Source organism: Tachypleus tridentatus, chromosome 2 (assembly GCF_004210375.1).
Source record: "Tachypleus tridentatus isolate NWPU-2018 chromosome 2, ASM421037v1, whole genome shotgun sequence".
Taxonomy (NCBI): Eukaryota; Metazoa; Arthropoda; class Merostomata; order Xiphosura; family Limulidae; genus Tachypleus; species Tachypleus tridentatus.
Window position 1 is genome coordinate 156,358,873 of NC_134826.1, and position 20,329 is coordinate 156,379,201.

General features: G+C 33.6%; 1 protein-coding gene across 1 annotated transcript in view; it reads left to right on the forward strand.

Annotated features, from left to right (window-relative positions):
- LOC143245668 (uncharacterized) overlaps positions 1-19,964 on the forward strand; it is a 79,943-nt gene extending 59,979 nt beyond the window's left edge. Inside the window, exons 10-16 of the mRNA XM_076492017.1 lie at positions 2,665-2,790; positions 9,327-9,517; positions 15,902-15,953; positions 16,895-17,074; positions 19,131-19,226; positions 19,416-19,484; positions 19,884-19,964. Of these exons, the coding sequence (XP_076348132.1) occupies positions 2,665-2,790; positions 9,327-9,517; positions 15,902-15,953; positions 16,895-17,074; positions 19,131-19,226; positions 19,416-19,484; positions 19,884-19,964 (795 nt within the window). The remainder of the gene's footprint in view (positions 1-2,664; positions 2,791-9,326; positions 9,518-15,901; positions 15,954-16,894; positions 17,075-19,130; positions 19,227-19,415; positions 19,485-19,883) is intronic.
- The last annotated feature ends 365 nt before the right edge of the window (positions 19,965-20,329 follow it).

Consider the following 20,329-nt stretch of genomic DNA (forward strand, 5'->3'; position numbering starts at 1 on the left):
ATTCTTCTCATAACTGTCAGTATAAATTTGAGCATTAAGCACATTTCTTATGTGGTATAATTTTTTAGTGTCTATTGAATGACAGACTACACATACCAATGTTTTATGAGTGGTTAATGACCTTCCGGTCGTTTTCGGAAAATACACATAAGTCAATTTTATTCTTTAAATACTGTCGCCGTAAAAATATCTTCTATATTGTTTTTATGCCTAGTGATGCTACAAATATAAAGTTTAAAATCGTAAATTATGATATTTTTCAAAAACAAGTGAATATTTAGTAAATAATCGAATATTTAGTAATCGTCCTCACTAAAAAGAAAAAAAGACAACAAATAAAGATATTAGTATATCAATTTATCTACAGTTTACTGGTAAAATATTGTCATCAGTGTTATACGAAATTAATTAATTGCAGTATTTCCAAGTTGAACAGAAATGATCAATTTAACAAACTTATGAAGCACTTTTTACATTTTAACCAATTTACAATCTGTCAAACAACGTATATCTGTTTGAAGGTAAATTTCATATAATTTTTCATCATGAAATAAAGTGTTTTAGAGGAAGAATATTCAATTGTGTTGGAAGTCTATAAAATGCTTAAAATATCAGTTAGTTAATGCACTCATAGCTAAGAACGAGGTTGTTTGTTTTTACAACTTTCGCCCATAGGGAAAGCAAGTCAAAATTTACCATCTTTTGGGCTATTCTTGTCCGAAAAAATAGTGGAATTTTACTGTTGTTCTTATAATGCATCTGTGATCCCAATTGTATAGATCTCCTTTTCGTGACAATGAGCAGCGAAGTAATTCAATATACACCTTTAAATTTGAATTATTACATTGTTCACTTTGTGTTTCTATTTCCTTGATGAAAGGCATGATCTAGTGGTAGGCATTCCAAACTTCTAAATTCGAGGGTTCACGGTTCATCAAATAGATTTAAAACAGAATATGAAGAATAGTGTAATCCAATTGTAACAGGATATTTAATTTTTATTGACGGTACTCACTACATTAATGGACATTTGGTGTAGTTTATTCGAAACACATGACACGAAGTTAACTCAACTACATGCACTGCACACGATACGCAGTTAATTTTAACGTGTACTGCATCTATTTTGTGTATTTGTTTCATTGTTAAATTTCGCTCAAGGCTACTCTAGGGTTGTCTTCGCTGGTCGTACCTAATTTAAAGTGACACTGGAAGGGAGAAGATGACTAGTTACCAGTACTTGGGCTACTATTATCTTAATCGAGGGATTAAACTTAACGTTATAGAGCCACCAAAACTGAAAGGGCGAACATTTTAGGTGACGGAATTCGACCAAACAGATTAAGACCTGAGTGCTCTGACCAACAGGCCGTACTAGACCTTTTTTGTGTACATTGACCTAGTGAGATAATTAAAACCTGCGATCATTAAACTCACCTCGTCATTCTATCATCTGAACGTGCTATTGCTTTTCCGAATTATATGTAATGCTTAACATATAGTGATTAAATTTTCATATAGTGATTTCCTTTTCTAGACCTACAAATGACATGGAAAATAAAAATCGACAAAAAGAACTTTTAACAAGAAGAGAGGTAAACTTCTCTTCTCCTTACTTTCGAAGCATTGACCGACCGGCACTTGGTGATTAGGGCGCTCTACAGAGGTCGCCTGTGGGTCACGGGTTCCAATATTCGTTACACCAAACATGCTCGCCAATTCAATCGCAGTGGCGTTATAATGTTAGGGTCAATTCTACTATTCGTTGGTAAAGACTAACCCATAAGTTGGCGGTGTGTGGTGCTGACTAGCTGCTGCCTTTCCTATCGTTTTACATTGCTAAATTAGGAATGGCTAGCGTAGATAGCCCTCGTGCAAATTTGCGTGAAATTTACAAAAAAAGCAAACAGAATGCTTCCTATGTGTTCTTGGGTTCTTGTCAAGGTCTAAAGCAACATCTTATAAATACAAATAACGCTTAATCTTGGTGGAGGTATTTTCATGGGTTTATGTATCAATAATATGTTTTTAGTACATGGCAAATTAGATTAGATATGTTATCTTGTATTATCAGAAGAAGACTATATGCTTTTAAGTGATCTAGGCTTTTTAAAGTAAGACACTCCCTAGACAGTATGTCATCTATATATATATATACTGCTAGAGCATGTAGAACATTTAAAAATAAACAAAGAAAAGCTTTTAGCAGCTGAAATACAAAACTGAAAGATTTGAGAGAAAAAGAAATGTTATCACTCTTTCAACCAAACAAACTTGATCGGTATCGTTGAAACCGTTTCAGATCTTTCCGCTGTATCATCGAATACGGATGTCAAAGTAAGAATTAAAATATCCATCGAAACGTTTTTCTTGCAATGAAAACCAACGCTAAATATTTAATGATTTTTTTAGTTGCGATATCAAAATATTTAAAATCTTACAACCCTAAACACCAAGAACAGGCAAGAAATTTGTTGTCCATTATTTTGAAAGGTCAAGGAATTTTGTTCATATCCTAAAATTTTGTTTCGTTTCCATAAATGCTTCGATTTAGTTACTTAGCTCAGAGTATATTTTATTTTTGTAATAGCAGCTGACAGTCTTTCTAAGACCTCAGCTTTATTTTCTAACAACATTAGAAAAACGCTGGATTTGTCTCTGTAGGTGACCTTAAATGTGGAGAAAAGGCTTACCTCTGGGGCTACTGATACGTGGAGGTATGGAAGACGGCTTAGGGATTTTTTTTACAGGGTTGATAACCCATCTGCTGCTGACTTGGCAGGATTACAGGTAGGTGCTTAACCTAAGAGGATTAGGCTTAAAGTATTTATATATATATGTACATGAATTTTGTGTGTGTGTGCTTGTCGCCATCCATTACAATCTCCACATGTCATACCCCACTCATGAACACACATATAAATATAACTCATTGTTCTTTAAGAACACAGTTGAAGTTTATTTGTGTTATGCCCAATAAAGATTGTGAGAAAGTGCGGATGATATAATCTAAGCCACTTCGTAATTATATGTACAGCAATGGATTCAGTTACTCACACGTATTGCATCTATCAAACACTCTCTATTTTATAATTCAGTTGTTGAGTCATTCAGGCAAAATTCAGAAGTGGTTTAAATATTTTGAATTTCATGTAAGGAAGCATTTTTATCATCATTGGTCAACCGACAACACAACTGTTTCGTGTTTTTTATTAAGAACTTGTGGTCTACAATGATTTAATTGCTTAAAACAATTGTTCTTCTTTCCATTTTAGCGCAAAGCTACACAATAACTTATATGCCCTCTGTTCGTCGCCGCTGGAACAGAACCCCAAATTTTAGCATTGTAAGCCTGAAAACTTACCCTGACGTTTACAATAAAAGAAATGAGCTTATAAATAACAGATACGATAATTAAACGAAAATGCTCACGAATAATAAATTACTAGTAATACTCAATAACCTAAGAAGATATTAAAACCTGAAATGATTGAATTATACAGAATAATCAAACAAGTATGCCCCTATTAACGTTATGTGATTGTTACCATTCTTAAAATTACTTTCAGCACATGTTGGATATGAAGTTAAGAAGTAGAAGTTGTTGTTGTTTTTTATCGAGGCTTACGAATTTTCCGATATACAATACGTTTTCCCTAGTTTATTCTCCATTCTTCTCCATTATGCTTATCATAATAGCATTTCTTCTGTTGTGGTCCATAAAATTACCTGTCCCCTAGTGCTACAGCGGTAATTCTAAAAGTTATAACACTTAAATCTGGAATTTGATTCTTCACGGTGAACACAGAGATTGCCCAATGTGGTTTTGCTAAAAACAAAACAAACTGAAAACTACCAATATATTCTTTGCAACTTGAATTGTTGAAAAAATTAAAGAGTTTTAAAAATAGAATAAACAAATTATAAATTAAATCTTTCCTGTTGTTTATAATTCTTTAAACAACTGATTTTGTGGTTATGATTTCTTAGTTTTTTAAATGTATGGACTTCTACAGATTAGGATCTTTAAAAAGCTAATCAGTTTTACATTTTTCTGGTTTGATTACATAATTTTTAAAGTTCGTTTTACGGATATAAATAGTTACCAGATTATTTTTATTTAACGATATGATCACATGTCTCTACAACTTAGTTATAAAGACATCAGTTTTAAGAGGATTGTTTGTTTTTCTTCTAATTTCGTACAAAGCTACCCGAGAGCCATTTGCGCTAACTGTCCCTAATTTAGCAGTGTAAAACTCAAGGAAAGGCAGCTAGTCATCACCACCCACCACCAACTCTTGGCCTACTCTTTTACCAAAGAATAATGGGAATGACCGTCACGTTACAACTCTTCCACGGCCGAAAGGACGAGCATATTTGGTGCGACGGAAGATTTGAATCCGCGACCCTAGAATTACGAATTGAGTGCCTTAACCACCTGGCCATGCCGGGCTGTTCACAAACGAAAACTATAAGTAAAACGATAGGAACAGAAAATATTAAAACTTTTTTTTAGTCTGTTAAATACGGATAAAATATCAATCACTGGCCCAAAAGCTTTAAAATTATCACTTGTAAGATGTTTATTGTTTTAGTTTCACTTACAATAAAGTATTACTAAAATCAAAGTAACTGTTTTTTTTTACAACGATTAGTAAAATATTAGTTGAATCAGTTGGAAGTTTAAGCTGGTTGACTATTTTCTTTATTAAGAAGAAAAAGAATTAGATTAGATTTCCGCTGGACTTTTTTAAAATGCATTTACACAATGGGCTATCTGCAGTTTTACCACTGCAGGGATTCAACCATCCTTAATTTAGTATTTCAAATCGGTAAATTTACGGCTGACTCATCTCGAAAGACCAATAAGAATATATTCAAAGTATCTCTAATCCCTATCATTACTGTAAATTACAGCCAAACATACCAAACGCTTGTATTTAGTTCCACATATATATAGCTCATCCTGATAAAAATATATTATTTATACATAAAGACATTAACATTTTAAATCCTGAATTTCACGTGTTTAATCTATTCTAATAAACAATTTAACCCTTAATATCTTCGCTTTGTCACATTTTATGCTTTTCGTGTTCTAGTTCTGTTTACAGACTCTCTGCTCTAATCTTTATTGAAGGACATATCGTTCTCATCAGACGAACTCTTCCTGCTTCCAGAAATGAACATTTTGCGTTACCCTGAGACAAAGACTGAGTCAGCTTTCTTGTTATTATTGGTCTTTGTTAAGAAGAACAAGATGAAGCTCAACCAATAAATCAATATCTCTATACTGGCTAATCAGACTCTAACAAGTTCTAGCCCAGCTTATATGAAGGAAAATAATGAGTTCTACAGGAACATAAACACTGACTCTGCACGCTTTATTATTGAAAATATATTTAATTTTCGTGTTGCAACTACTTATAAAATTGATTTGGTTTGCTATGAATTTCGCGCAAAGCTACACGAGGGCTATCTGCACTAGCCGTCTCTAATTTAGACTAGAAGGAAGGCAGCTAATCATCACTACCCACTGCCAAATCTTGGGCTACTCTTTTACTAACGAATAGTGGGATTGACCGTCAAATTATAATGTCCATACAGCTGAAAGTGTAAACTTATAAAATAACGAGTGTTTTGTTCGTTGATGTCAGTTTCGTCCATTTATCTTCCTTATATTTTATTTATATGCTCTTGAATTTGTTGTTCTGATTCAAATGCATTGTTTCGTTTTTCTTGATCGTCAGAAAACAAAACTACATAAAAAATACCTATCAGAAAGAAGGTAAACTTAATTACTTTTAACACGTAACGTATAACGTATACATAGTGGTGGCAAAATATTTTAATATATTTCCGATTTTTGCGGAACGTTTACAGCGAAATTTGAAAACTCAAATAGACCATTTAGTACTGAAACAGAATAGCAACAAATATTTCAAAGGTTTTTAATTTTTTTAGGCATCAGTATTCGAAATTTTATGATCGTTTGAAAATTATAATTTCAGTTACATTTTCCGAAGAACTGAACCCTTTTCCAGGTCGTTTTTTCTCTCTATTTTCTTGTTATTTTGTTTTTCCTTCTTTTTTCATGGAAATAAATGAAAATTATTTTATAATTTAGTTGTTTTTTGGGATGAATACGTACGTTGATTTAGAATAAGTACAGAATCCATAATGAAACACCTTCCAACAAGTACAGAATCCATAATGAAACATCTACCAACAAGTACAGGATCCGTAATGAAACACCTTCCGACAAATACAATATCCATAATGAAACACCTTCCAACAAGTACAGAATTCATAATGAAACACATTCCAACAAGTACCGAATCCATGACAAACATCTTCAAACAAGTACAGAATCCATAATGAAACATCTTCAAACGTATACAGAATCCATAATGAAATACCTTCTAACAAGTACGAAATCCATAATGAAACACCTTTCAACAAGTACAGAATCCATAATGAAACACCTTCCAATAAGTACAGAATCCATTATAAAACACCTTCCAACAAGTACCGAATCTATGCTGAACGATCTTCAAACGTATACAGAACCCATAATGAAACATCTTGAAACGTATACAGAATCCATAATGAAATACCTTCTAACAAGTACGAAATTCATAATGAAACACCTTCCAATAAGTACAGAATCCATAATGAAACACTTTCCAACAAGTACCAAATCCATGATGAAACATCTTCAAACAAGTACAGAATCTATAATGAAACACTTTCCAACAAGTACAGAATCCATAATGAAATACCTTCCAACAAGTACAGAATCCATAATGAAACACCTTCCAACAAGTACAGAATCCATAATGAAACACCTTCCAACAAGTACCAAATCCATGATGAAACACCTACCAACAAGTACAGAATCCATAATGAAACACCTTCCGACAAGTACAGAATCCATAATGAAACACCTTCCAACAAGTACCAAATCCATGATGAAACACCTACCAACAAGTACCAAATCCATGATGAAACATCTTCAAACAAGTTCAGGATCTATAATGAAACATCTCCTTGGACTCCTTCTTCAGCTTTTTCCCTTTTCTTCTATTTTTGTCTGATTTGGCTGATCTTGCTTTTTATTTTCCTCTAATCAGGAGACTATTCGATGGGGTTTGCTTCCCTTATCATCTCATATCTTTCTTATAGAATATTGGCAGAATTTATTAGGTTCAGGAATGTCCCGGACTTAGCTTGGTTACGTTATGAAAGAATCATTGCAAAATACGTCTAGCCAGTTATCTTCTTTTTTGGCTTAAATAGCCCAGAGGGTCTGTAAGGTAATTTGAACCGCGGAGCCATGTATTTTATGTTAATATGCCACTTTCTTTATTTTCAAAATGCTATTCTGTTGTACCACTCTACACAACTTTTATGTGTGATAATCACACATTCATACATAAAAAAGATATTTCCGTACTGTATTTATTTTGCATCAGGAAGTTTATCAGTTATTAAAAAATAAGAACTTATAATTACTTCTCTTATGGTTAATTATTATTCATATATTAATTAAGTAATTTTTGTAAAATTTAATTTCTATATGTAACAGAAAAGGCCAAAATACTAAATACACCAAATAAGAATCTCTATTCAATAATTTAATTCAAGTAATATTGACATATTTTGTTTGTTGTGTCTTCTGTATCTTAAAGACATTTTACCTCCATGTTATGTTCATGGCAAAGACTGTGCTAAGCAGACGATCGCAGGGCATGAAGAACAGGTAAAAAGAAAGTATGTGTTTTCATATAGCATAGCCACATCGGGCTATCTGCTGAGTCCGCCGAGGGGAATCGAACTCCATGATTTTAGCGTTGTATATCCGTGGACTTAAAAAAGAAAGAAATAATATAACTGCCGACTTTCTCATAGCGCCATCTACAAGAAAGTTATATCAAAAACTCACTTAAAAGAACATATCAGGTGCTTGCAGTAGTTGGTAGTTTCAATATTTAGAAGCCTAAATGTCATATATTTGGTAGATTAAGTCTGAAATTTCAACTAAGAGACAAACAGTAAAAACCGCAATAGAAACCTAGAGACATTCTTTTATTATGTGTGTATTCTTTCCTTGTCGACTGTGCTAAATCCAACATAGTTCCTATTTTGATTAATTTCATTACATAACTCTTTAATTACATTAAGATACATTAAAAACTTTGCTCATCGTAAATATTGTGAAAAAATACTTATGTATAAAAATAAAGTATGTAAACAAATAGCCTTTGATAACTTAATACTTTATTATCATCGTATGTTCAGTATTTATTCCAGCTGTAACGCGAGTTATTCAGGAGTACATGCGATTTAAAAGTAGCAATAAAACAAAAAATTTACAATAGTTTCATTTAGTCTCATGTGTGGCCTGGCATGGCCAAGCGCGTAAGGCGTGCGACTCGTAATCCGAGGGTCGCGGGTTCGCGCCCGCGTCGCGCTAAACATGCTCGCCCTCCCAGCCGTGGGGGTATATAATGTGACGGTCAATCCCACTATTCGTTGGTAAAAGAGTAGCCCAAGAGTTGGCGGTGGGTGGTGATGACTAGCTGCCTTCCCTCTAGTCTTACACTGCTAAATTAGGGACGGCTAGCACAGATAGCTCTCGAGTAGCTTTGTGCGAAATTCCAAAACAAACAAACAAACAAAAGTCTCATGTGTAGTATATAAATATAGATCGTTAACAGTGTAGCGTTGTGCATGAATACAAACAAAGCGCACCTAACTTACTCCGCACTGCAATTATGGTTGTTAAAAATACAAAATCTGTTTTCACTCTATTTCATATCACTCGAGTTGTAACAGTTGTAATACTAAGCCCTTACATACGATGTTCTTGAGAGACGTAAGAATGTCAAATTACTTATTTTTTTAACTTAATAAAGATCTGATCATGTTCATTGATTTATTTTTCCGAAGTATAAGCCTAACCCGGTTGTGTTAAGTGTGTAAACTGTAGATAAATCTTTACTTTTTAAAGCCTCTTTCACTGTTGTTTATTAACATTCGAGTTATAAGATGCTCTACTGTTAAACATTTTTTAATTGATATAACTGAATACAAACACCTGGTGGCACTTGTGAAAGTTTCAAAACAATAGCTATCTGGAAGTTTTTGACAATAATGCTTTACGTAAAATTTTTTCAACCATAAACTTAAATCCCAGATATACAATTTTCAAGTATACTTTAAAAATATTTGAGTAAATTATTTTCACTTACAAAATGTATATTTTTTTAGAACATTAAAATATTCTGTGTAATGTTATTTCAACGTGTCTTTGAATCCAGGTTGGTGATCAAATATTATCTGTTAATGACAAAAGCTTCAAGTCTATCAGACACGATGAAGCTGTCGACATTCTAAAATTTTCACCGCACATGACTATGACCGTCCGGTACGTAGGAAAAATCCCACATGCTTGCACTCCTTACAGCGGACAGTCTTGGTACGACGAACATCAACAGCTTTCGTCGCCACGGTAAGCTCGAGAACTGTGATACTATAGTTGAAAAAAATTACAAAGAAATCTTTTGATATAACGTACATTCTTCTGTTATATCAGTTGCTTGTAAGAGGAAGAAGTAATTACTGTATTTATAACACTTCAGCTATTCTTTAGATATGAATAATGCAAGGCTTAATTTTATATATATATATATATGAAAACACAACGATTTGCACTTTAACTCTTCTGTAATTAATCTTTTATATTCTAATATAGAGAATGCCAGACATTTGTTTTTGCAATATTTATATGATTTAGTAAGGTATAAATAATAATCCATAGCAGTGTTTGGACAGGGTGTTGACTTTCATATGATTATTTCGTATAATGTACTTCGTATGTTATAGTAGGAAATAATCGAACCCTGAACACTATTAAAGGAACTGATTGATGCCTTTCGTACAATGTTATGCAATTTGTTTTTTCTCTACCTGTTCACTAATAGTTGACGGTCACAGAATTTCCTTTCAATTACCGCTGTTGATACTCTGATAAACGTTTTTGAACAGTTGGTAACTAAAAGTTAACTTTAATTAAAGACATCGAGCTAGTTGGGTATCTTCCATCATACTCCCGTGAAAATCGAAAGAATTATTACTCTTACCCGTTGTAGTGCAAAAATAACATAATGATTATATATGTTTATTTATACACCTTAAGCAATCTTCTGCTACATTTCATGACCAGTTTAGTTTATACGTACAAACAAACGGAGTTCTACAAAAGTGTATACGTGTAGGTGACGGCTAAAGTAGCCAGCTAAAACACAAAGTCAGTTATAACGGATAAAACAGCGCACTAGGTTATATCGCAAAACAATTGTATTTTATAGCACTGGTATATTTATGGATAAGATAATAAATGCCAAAATTGATATCGTATGATAAGATACATAAAGTTACTATTTTCAACAAAACGTCTGCACACCATATCAATTTTACATCTTGGGATATAATGGATATCAAAGGTCATTACATATGTAAATCAGTGTTGCATGATCTGATAGGTTGAATAGGATAAGAGAATCGTACAACATAATGATGAGACAAGAATTACTAGAAATACTGGAGAAAGAAAGATTTAGGACCCCGCCCTGTAGAGAAAACTTAGCACCTTATGTGATAAAGAGCATTAAATATATGGCGTGACAACCAATTACAGTTGCACTGCCTTATACGACACTTTCCAGTTACTAACATTCTTTTCCCAAAATTGAAACTAAAAATATCCTAGCAATGTAATTAAATTACACTAAAGGTAAAACATAATAAAGGATTTTCTTCCATATAACTTAACGTTATATCAGTCAACTGTTTGTATTCATGAAACGGTTTTTCTTATAGGTTTAGTGCGTAACATTTTTACCGTAATGTAAAATCCTGCGATCGCTTTCTGTTAATTATTATCTCTGAATCTCCGAGCTCACGCCCTTAATCTGCGTTTTGTTTCGAATATCACGTAAAATTAATATTTAAATTTATTTTGATTAATAAGAACTGAGCCATTAAATATTATCTCTGGATTTTGTGATCACGCTTTTAATGTGTTTTGTATCGATTGTTACACAGAAATTAATATTTCACTTGTTAGGTGAAATGAACCATTAGGCAATAAACCTCTGTATTTCGAGTTAGATATATGTAAGAAATTAGATATAGTATAGATTACTGCGCACGTCACATTGAGATAGCATGGAAACATTTGCGATGGTTGAGTATTCCTTCATTTCAACATCAATAACTACTGCAGAATTTTAAAACCTTTAATTGATTTCTATTGGCTCGGCATGGCCAATGTTTAGGGCACTTGGCTCGTAACATGAAGGTCACGGGTTCGAAGCCCCGTTACACTAAAATGTGCTCGTCTTTTGAGCTGTAGTGGTGATATAATATGTTGGCCAAACCCACTATTCGTTGGTAAAAGTAGCACAAGAGTTGGCGGTGGGTGATGATGACTAGCTGCCTTCCCGCTAGTGTTACAGTGCTAAATTAGGGACAGCTAGCGCAGACAGCTTTCGTGTAGCTTTACGCGAAATTTGAAAAAACAAACAACCATTAATTTCTAACTTGAAAAATTTTATTCAAACCTTCAGGACGCAAATAATACGAGATAGTGGCATTTTTCCGAAGTCTAATTAACTGCGGAACAATCAACTAAATCTGGAGGTTAACAAAGTTCAAAAGGTCAAACTTCTGAGACCAAAAGCGAAAATATATTCTTGTATAAAAATAAACCCCGATTTAGCAATGAAGTATTGAATGACCTTTGGCAAAAGAAACTGTTATTGATCAAAAGCGGCATATTGGATTGTAAACGATATTTCGTTATGATGACGACTTTGGCAACAGTGGTACCTTTGTTATGACGACGTCTTTGACAACATGAAGAACAAGTAATTTCTGAACTTGTAGTGTAGACCGATAATCATACCGCATTAGCAAATAAAGTTGTAAATGACAATGGGATGCTGTCACGTGTCACGTGGTCAAAACTAGGAACTTTAACATAGTCCTTTGCTAAATTCTTCGGGCAGCCGAGAGAAAACACGATGCTCACATTATATTTGACAGATATATGGAGTGTTCAATAAATACCCATGAGAATGTAATGCATGAATTTGAAGCTACATACACAGAATACAAACTAGGCAAAATAGACACATTACTGCCACCCGGAGACACAATCATGACTTGTAGTCACAACAATATATGATTAGACAATATATACCTATCTTAAATAAGATTGGTCCAGGTTTATCATCTATGAGAGACCCTACTAATAGCATGAAAGAGCTAGTGAGGTTCTATCATGTTTCTTTGGTTTTATATGGCTCTAGAAACGAGACATTTTTTTAGTATTTTGCATCACGCCATATTCGTCAATAAGGATACAATCCTTAAATTCAAGTCCATATCCCAATCTGATCCAGCAGTGTTTGCAGTATACCAAAAGACCTCAACTGCAGGAACCATCAGTTGTGCTATTGAAGTTTGGGTTGAAACATAGTCCCAAAACAAGCATTTGGGACATCGCTTCATCTGAACTGTTGAAATCTGCTGAGTTCAACAGACACCTGTTCTCAGAATAGAAGTAGGTGTAAGTTTACTAGGTTTTCATCTACATACTTCTGTAAATGATGAACTGAGGATAAATTCCAAGATTAGAATACAAATTATGATGACTTTGGTTTTGATGACATAAAAGGAGCTGGTAATGAGGACAATGATGTATACAACTGGATTTGCATGATTCAAAAATATTATCAAAAATAGTATTATATTAGAAATAATAACCATAAATATTGTGAACATATACAGAAAGCATGATAAATCCAGATTTTATGTTGTAAATTAAGACACATATTATTGATTATCAACAAATCATTCCGTATACTTATTTGTTGTCGTTTTCTTTGTATAAATTACCATACATGACCAATTCTGAAATAATATGGCAAATATAGTTATGGCTCACAAAAAAAGCTCATATCTTTCAAAAGCTTTCTTAAAAGTTTAGATTTTGTAAAATTACAAGAAAATCTTGTAATACTTAGTTTAATAAATAAATGTTTGGCTTTAAGAAAGTCAAAATTTTGGATTTTGTCTCAGATTTTTTGACCTCTGATAATCTATATATGGCATATATGTAAAGAAAAATTCTGTCTTAGTTATCCCTAATTTATTACCTATAAGCAAAATTATCCGGTTTAGCTAGGGTTAATAGTTTGACAGTGTGCGCATTCTGAACCCTTCTTAGCATAAAAGTTAATCTATATAACATAAAAGTCATTGTTGGAATGCATTTTTACCAAATTGCACTGTCTTTTCTATATATTAGAAGTTGTTATATAAGGAATCATGTCTTTTATAAGTGGTGCTTCACTGACTTGTCTCATTGAAAGATGCACCCACACGCACGTGTGCACGCGAGTGGATAAGATAAGTAATACTTAGGTGCACATCCTCAGGGTCCACTTAACATGGGTTCAAAATTTCAAATTTCTAGGTTTCTTCTTCTTGGAGCAATGGAAATCACAGCTCCTTTTTATGTGTATTTTCGATTGTTTGCCTTATTAAAATACGCACACACGCACGAGAATAAGATAAGCAATACGCAGGTATACACTCTCAAGAGTCATTTAGTATGGGTGCAAACTTTCAGGTTTCTAGGTTATTTCCTCTTGGAGCTACGGCGATGACACCTACATAGACAAGCACGCACTCATAAACATACTTGCGTGTTTGTCTGTTTGGATGTTTTAAATGATACTCATATTGTAATAAACTATTTCTTTTCTATGTGGTTTTTTCGATAGCTTGCTTCTTTAAGAAGATGCTCATGAACGTGCACATTTTTAAGTGTTTTTCATATAAGATGTGTACGTATATGCGCTCACGAATATAAGTAATAATACTCAGGTGCGAGCCCTAAGAAGCCACTTAATAAGGATACAAAATGTCAGATTTCTAGGTTCTTTCTTCTTGGAACTATGGTGATCACATTTACGCATACATGCAAGTGTGCACTCATGCGAGTCAGTCTGTCTGTGATTTATATTTGCATTATAAAGAACCATTTCTTTTCTATATGAATTTCTGATAGCTTGCCTTTTCTATGAGGTTTTCTTGCTGTTTTGCCTGATTGAAAAGATGCGCATTCACGCATGCACATGGATATGAAAAGTAATAATTATCAGGTATACACCCTCAGGTTTTGCTTTCTATGGGTACAAAATTTTATATTTCTAAATTCTTTTGCTCTTGAAGCTATGGCAATCACATATAACTTTCTATGTGGATTTCTACTTTCTTTTCTTACAAAAAAGATGCATACGCAAACGCAGGTAAGCAAAAATACCCAGGTGCACAACCTCAGGGTCCACTTAGTATGTGTACGAAATTTCAGGTTTCTATATTTTCTTCTTTTAGGAATTATTGTAATTACATTACTATTGTGCAAGTCGAAAGTACTCGTCTTCGATCGGGTTCATAGTACACGTATTCTGAATTCATTTTAGTATAAAAGTATAACCTATATACTTTATTGCTAAGCAACATGACATGGAAACTATTGCTAGAATGCATTGTCACCAAAATGCACTAACTTGTCTATATATACTAGAAGTTGTTATATAAGGAACCATTTATTTTCTACGTGATTTTTCGCACGTAAGTGGATAAGATAAGTAATACCCATGTGCATTCAGGGTCCGCTTAGTATGGGTACGATATTTTAGGCTTCTAAGTTCTTTCCCTTTGGAGTTCGAGTTATGGCGGTCACACACACACATACATCATCCAGGCACGCCCTTTTTTATTATGGATAGATATTTTAGCATCATACTTATTATACTACATGCAAAACTCACGAAAGTGTGGTAACCTGTGTCATCCCCCATTTGTATTATAAATTCTGGTATTCCTATTTGCTCATAAGTGCTAACATAGAACCTCCTGTAATTTATTTCAGGACAAACTATTTATTCAAAAACCACCAAAAAACACTGTATATCATATTGCATGTTTCAATCCAGTTTCACAACCAGATAATCCGACTGTCTGTTTTTTTCAATTTCATAATTTCTAGTTACGATTTTGTAGTCTAGCGATTGTTACATGTTATTACATTGATCTTATTTTCCATGCCAGTCTGTTAATGGCCTAATATTCCACCAAGTTTATTTATAATTGGAATCGTATAAGCGGTGAACGTGACAGAAATTGAACGAATACACTTATTTTTAAACATTGAAAAAAGCTATTTTTTAGTGTGGTTTACTGTAGTTTTCTGTTCTATTTTGGCAGGCTCTTCGATTTAGATTAGGCTTAATAACGGCATAAAAAGAAAGACAAGATAATTGACGGCTAAAATTTTAAACTTGTTTCTATCTTGAAATTTGTTCAAATCTATTTCAGGCCTATCTGTTATAGCTATCCCAAATTTAGAAGTGATTAGAGGGAAAGCAGATAGTCAACAATAGGCGAGCATGTTCAGTGATGTGATTCGAGCTCCGACTAGCAAATATCGAGTCGAGAACCCTAATTACCATGATGTGCCTGGTCAAAAAACGTGAACGATGCTTACGGCCTATATAAACTAGCACAAATATAAAGTATTAACTATTATCAGTAGAACTGTATCTTTACATACCTATTTTAACAGAATCACCTAAATATACAGTTTCTCTCGTTTTCTCTACTTTATTCAGTTGTTGACGAAGAAAGCCTTCTTTAAACAAATGGGCGTTAACATTGCTTTTGTACATTTATCGAGAGAATTGTTATTAGTAGATTATTAACATAAATGCTTCTAAAAATCCCGACAATCGTGTCACTTAGAACAAGGTTTTCTATACAGGTTATCTAGAAGAGGAAGCTCCAGAAAACGGGAGAAGTCCAGAGACTTGGAGGTAAGAGAAACGTTCACAAACGTATTTTTGATAATTACACACTTCAGATATTAACAAAACCGTTTTACAAAGTATTCTAACACCATATTTTCCTCTCTTACGTTATCTTATGTAAATAACACCCATGTCTAGATATTTCAAGAATATTTCAATGAAATCCATCATTAAGACTAAAATTACTTTACAGTACATTTATTCAGCTATTTAACATCATAAAAATGCTTTCAAAGTCATCAGGACAGTTTAGTCTATTAGTAAAGAAATAATTGACAATAATTTACAATAATTCATTGTAAGATTCTCAGTTATATAATTATACATTGTTGTTCTGCATTTAAAAACTCTTCTCTTTGTTATTAAGCCTAAAGTTGTACAATTGGCTACTTGTGCTCTACACACCATGGATATCGAAACCCGATTTTTAGTCATATACACCTCCAGGGTGAGCCAAGGGAGGCCTGAAAACGCTTATTTCTTCAGTTGTAATAGTTTATTATAAAATAACTATGTTGAAGTGTACAACGATCTATAGAAAGTTTTCAGACCTCTTCATTGAATATTGTTGAGGTAAAACAAATGATAATATTTTTATACACACTATTTTACGTAAAAACAACAACAAAAAGGGTATATGTTGGTTGTGTTTTAGAATATTTAAGTTATCTATTAATAAAAAGCTAATTCTTAACTGGTTATTAGCAACAATTCGAAGTTCTCTCTTAGATTCAAAAAGTAAGACAAATGTAAAAAACATCCCATACTTAAAACGCACTATACTTAATGCAATTTTGAGTTTAAAATCTATTGTCCAATCGTTTGATGAAATTGGAAAGGCTTTACAGATCTCACACGTCCAAATAAGAGATTTTTACAATAATATTGGAAAACAATTTGGATTTGTTATTATTATTTGAATACCGGTTAACCTCTTTGTTGCCCAGGCTATATCTACCTCACCCACGGAAGAAGCCGAGAAGATCTTATATCATAGAGCACAGCAAGTACTGACTGAGAGTGAGAAAATATGTTTGGCTTATTACTGTAACGAATACGAAACAAGAGCCATTACTGTAGACGCCTTCGTAGCAATCTTGATGGAGTTGTTGGTAAACCCAGAAAAGGTGAGGTGATTAACTCTTTTTACCCCTGTTTGTTTGAGTAGCTGACAGATAATTCGGTTCAATATGTTAAAGATATTTGTGTTGTACAGATAACTAATCTCCTCATATATTATCCTACATTAACATCTTAACCGAAGGATGTGAAAAATCGAAACAAAGCAAATAAAACGTCTGAGATGATCAGGTCAACATGTTTTCTAAGACGTGCACCCCCGGTTACGAAATGTTGTTTTTGTTGTTTTTGGAATTTCGCACAAAGCTACTCGAGGGCTATCTGTGCTAGCCGTCCCTAATTTAGCAGTGTAAGACTAGAGGGAAGGCAGCTAGTCATCACCACCCACCGCCAACTCTCGGGCTACTCTTGTACCAACGAATAGTGGGATTGATCGTCACATTATAACGCCCCCACGGCTGGGAGGGCGAGCATGTTTGGCACGACTCGGGCGCGAACCCGCGGCCCTCAGATTACGAAGCGCACACCTTAACGCGTTAGGCCATACCAGGCCCAGGTTACGGCATATAGAGCCCATTGTGTAGTTTTGTGCTTTGACAAAAACATAAAACAAATTCTAAAGTTGTCTTTTAATTTTTCATTTCATGTTTAAAGTAGTAGATTGTAAAAAATCGGGTAGTCTTAAACAAAATTTGAATATTTTATGAGCTTAACATTTATCACGTGGTGAATAAAATTGTATAGCTGTAAATAAAAGAAATAATTTAATACGTTTCCAGTGTGTAAGAATGTAACAGTTGAACAATAAAACATTCATAAATACTAAATTATTTGACCTTTTACCTTTAAAGTAACTGAGGAAAAGTCTGATTGGTGTGGTTTGTTTTGAATTTCGCGCAAAGCTACACGAGGGCTATTTGCACTGGCCGTCCTTAATTTAGCAGTGTAAGATTAAAAAAGAAGGCAACTAGTCATCACCACCAACTCTTGGACTACTTTATCACCAACAAATAGGGGGATTGACCGTCACATTATAATACCCCCACGGCTGAAAGGTTTGGTGTGACGGGTATTCGAACCCGCGACGCTCGCATTACGAGTCGTGTGCCTAAACCACCTGGCCATGCCGGGCTTGAAAAGTTTGATTCTAGACTGATTACTACAGATCTCAGAGGTTACGCATTGTTGATACTGTTTTCATAAGAATCGAGACAAAACAAGTCATTTCAGTACAGTCTTATGTTTAAGGTAACTCTGATAAACAATGTATAATATTTTACTTTGTTTGTTTTTTGGATTTCGCGCAAAGCTACACGAGGGCTATCTGCCTAAGCCGTCCCTAATTTTGCAGTGTAAGACTAGATGGAAGGCAGATAGTCATCACCACCCACCGCCAACTCTTGGGCTACTCTTTTATCAACGAAGAGTGGGATTGACCATCACATTATATCGCCCCAACAGCTGAAAGGGCGAGCATGTTTGGAGTTATGGGAAATCGAACCCGTGGCCCTCAACTTACGAGTCGAGTACCATCTAGCCATGCCGGGCTGCATTTTACTTTGTACTTTGTAATAATGTTTAATTGGAGTTCAAATAATTCATTAGTTGCTCACAAAAATTCTATAGCATATATATATATATATTTACTTTTATATTTCATTTGATGAATATATTTTCTTAAAGTTCTTCTGAATAAATATACACATGTATGCATTGTTTTCAACGTAAGATTGTTTAAATTTCGTTTTGGAATTCCTTAGCGTTTGCTCAAAATCATTAATACCTGTAAATTTGTTTTTTTGCCGCCGCAAGTTTAACAAAAAATTATACAAATTTGATAATCATCCATTTTTATTTGTATTTTTTCCCAGTCGACGTAGGCTGATTCAGTTCCACCAATGGGAATTCCACAAGAAACGTTTAAATATTAACTGTTAAAGATAAAAATTTTTAGTAAACCTAATTTTTTAATAGAGTGATTCTAAAGTTTTATAGCTTATGAAATCGTTGAAGGATGTCTAATTTGTTTGGAATTTTCAGTTGTCTCCGCAAGTGAAAAACAAAATTAATAAAATAGAAATGGATTTATTTTTCTCTGCTCAGTATCTATTGATGACTCACATCCGAGGAATTGTAAGACGAGAAGATCTGAAGAAATTTGATGACCTGATATATAAATGTGAAATACAAACTATAAAGGTGAGCAATATGGTAAAATTAAATTATATTATTTGCTAAGTTGGCATGTCAGTAGATAACAGTATTATAGAGTTGATAAATAAAGTTAAACTTAAAAAAACATAATTTTATTTAACTTCTGAAAACGTTTAGCTTTAAACTTCAATACTCTAATTTATACTTTTTTTCTTATAATTTTACATGCTTTAGAGTAAGGAAGTTCTTAAACAAGCCACAGACCAGTCGGAAAATACACAAACATTGTTGATATCGCCCTCGGTAGGTGGCGTCATTATTATTAAAGAAAAACATCGTAATGAAGTGAATTGGATCATAATTTTTTGCGTTAGTGTTCAGTTCTAGTAAATGTTTTTATTGGTTCTTCACTGTAAGGACAGGCAAATCGTACAAGTTTAGTTAAATATAATTTATTTGTATCCTTCATAGTACTCACTTTCACTGGAGTGTAGTTATTACAATATTTAAAATTTCTATTGATAATAGCAATAAGAAAAAGTTTAGAGAAAATGAAATTGGTGTCAATAAATTTTACACTCGTATTGCAAATTATTTTCTATTTTTCTACGTTATAAATTAAATTAAATCTACAAAGAAATATTTGGTTTCAGTTTAATCTTGTATTTTAGCAAAAGGAGGCATTTTGGTTTTTACCCATAGAAAGAGGCTCATTCACCGCGTGGAAGCTTTCGAAAACAAAAAATTCACACCATCATCGTCTCACTGTCCCAGATCATCTAGCACCCCACAAGGTGGGGCCATCTGCTGAAAATAGTGGCGCATCGAGTCAAGACAGCGATGTAGACGTGGCCGGTGGAAATAGGTCTATTTATGGAATGAGTAAGAGCGCAAGGTAAGAACCTTTAATGTAAGAGGGACAGCTTCTAACTTACTAAGTTTATTGTGCTTGTTTTATAATAAACTCGCTCCTTAAGAAACATGACTCACCTTTTTGAATATTGTCTATGTTACTCTCATGTGTTCTCTCTTTACTCAACTGTTATTTTTTGGCGGCAAAAACATATGAACAAAACTGTATGCATTCTTCCCACAATGCTTTAAGTTTAATGATGCTATCTATTAACACAAATAATAAACGGAATAAT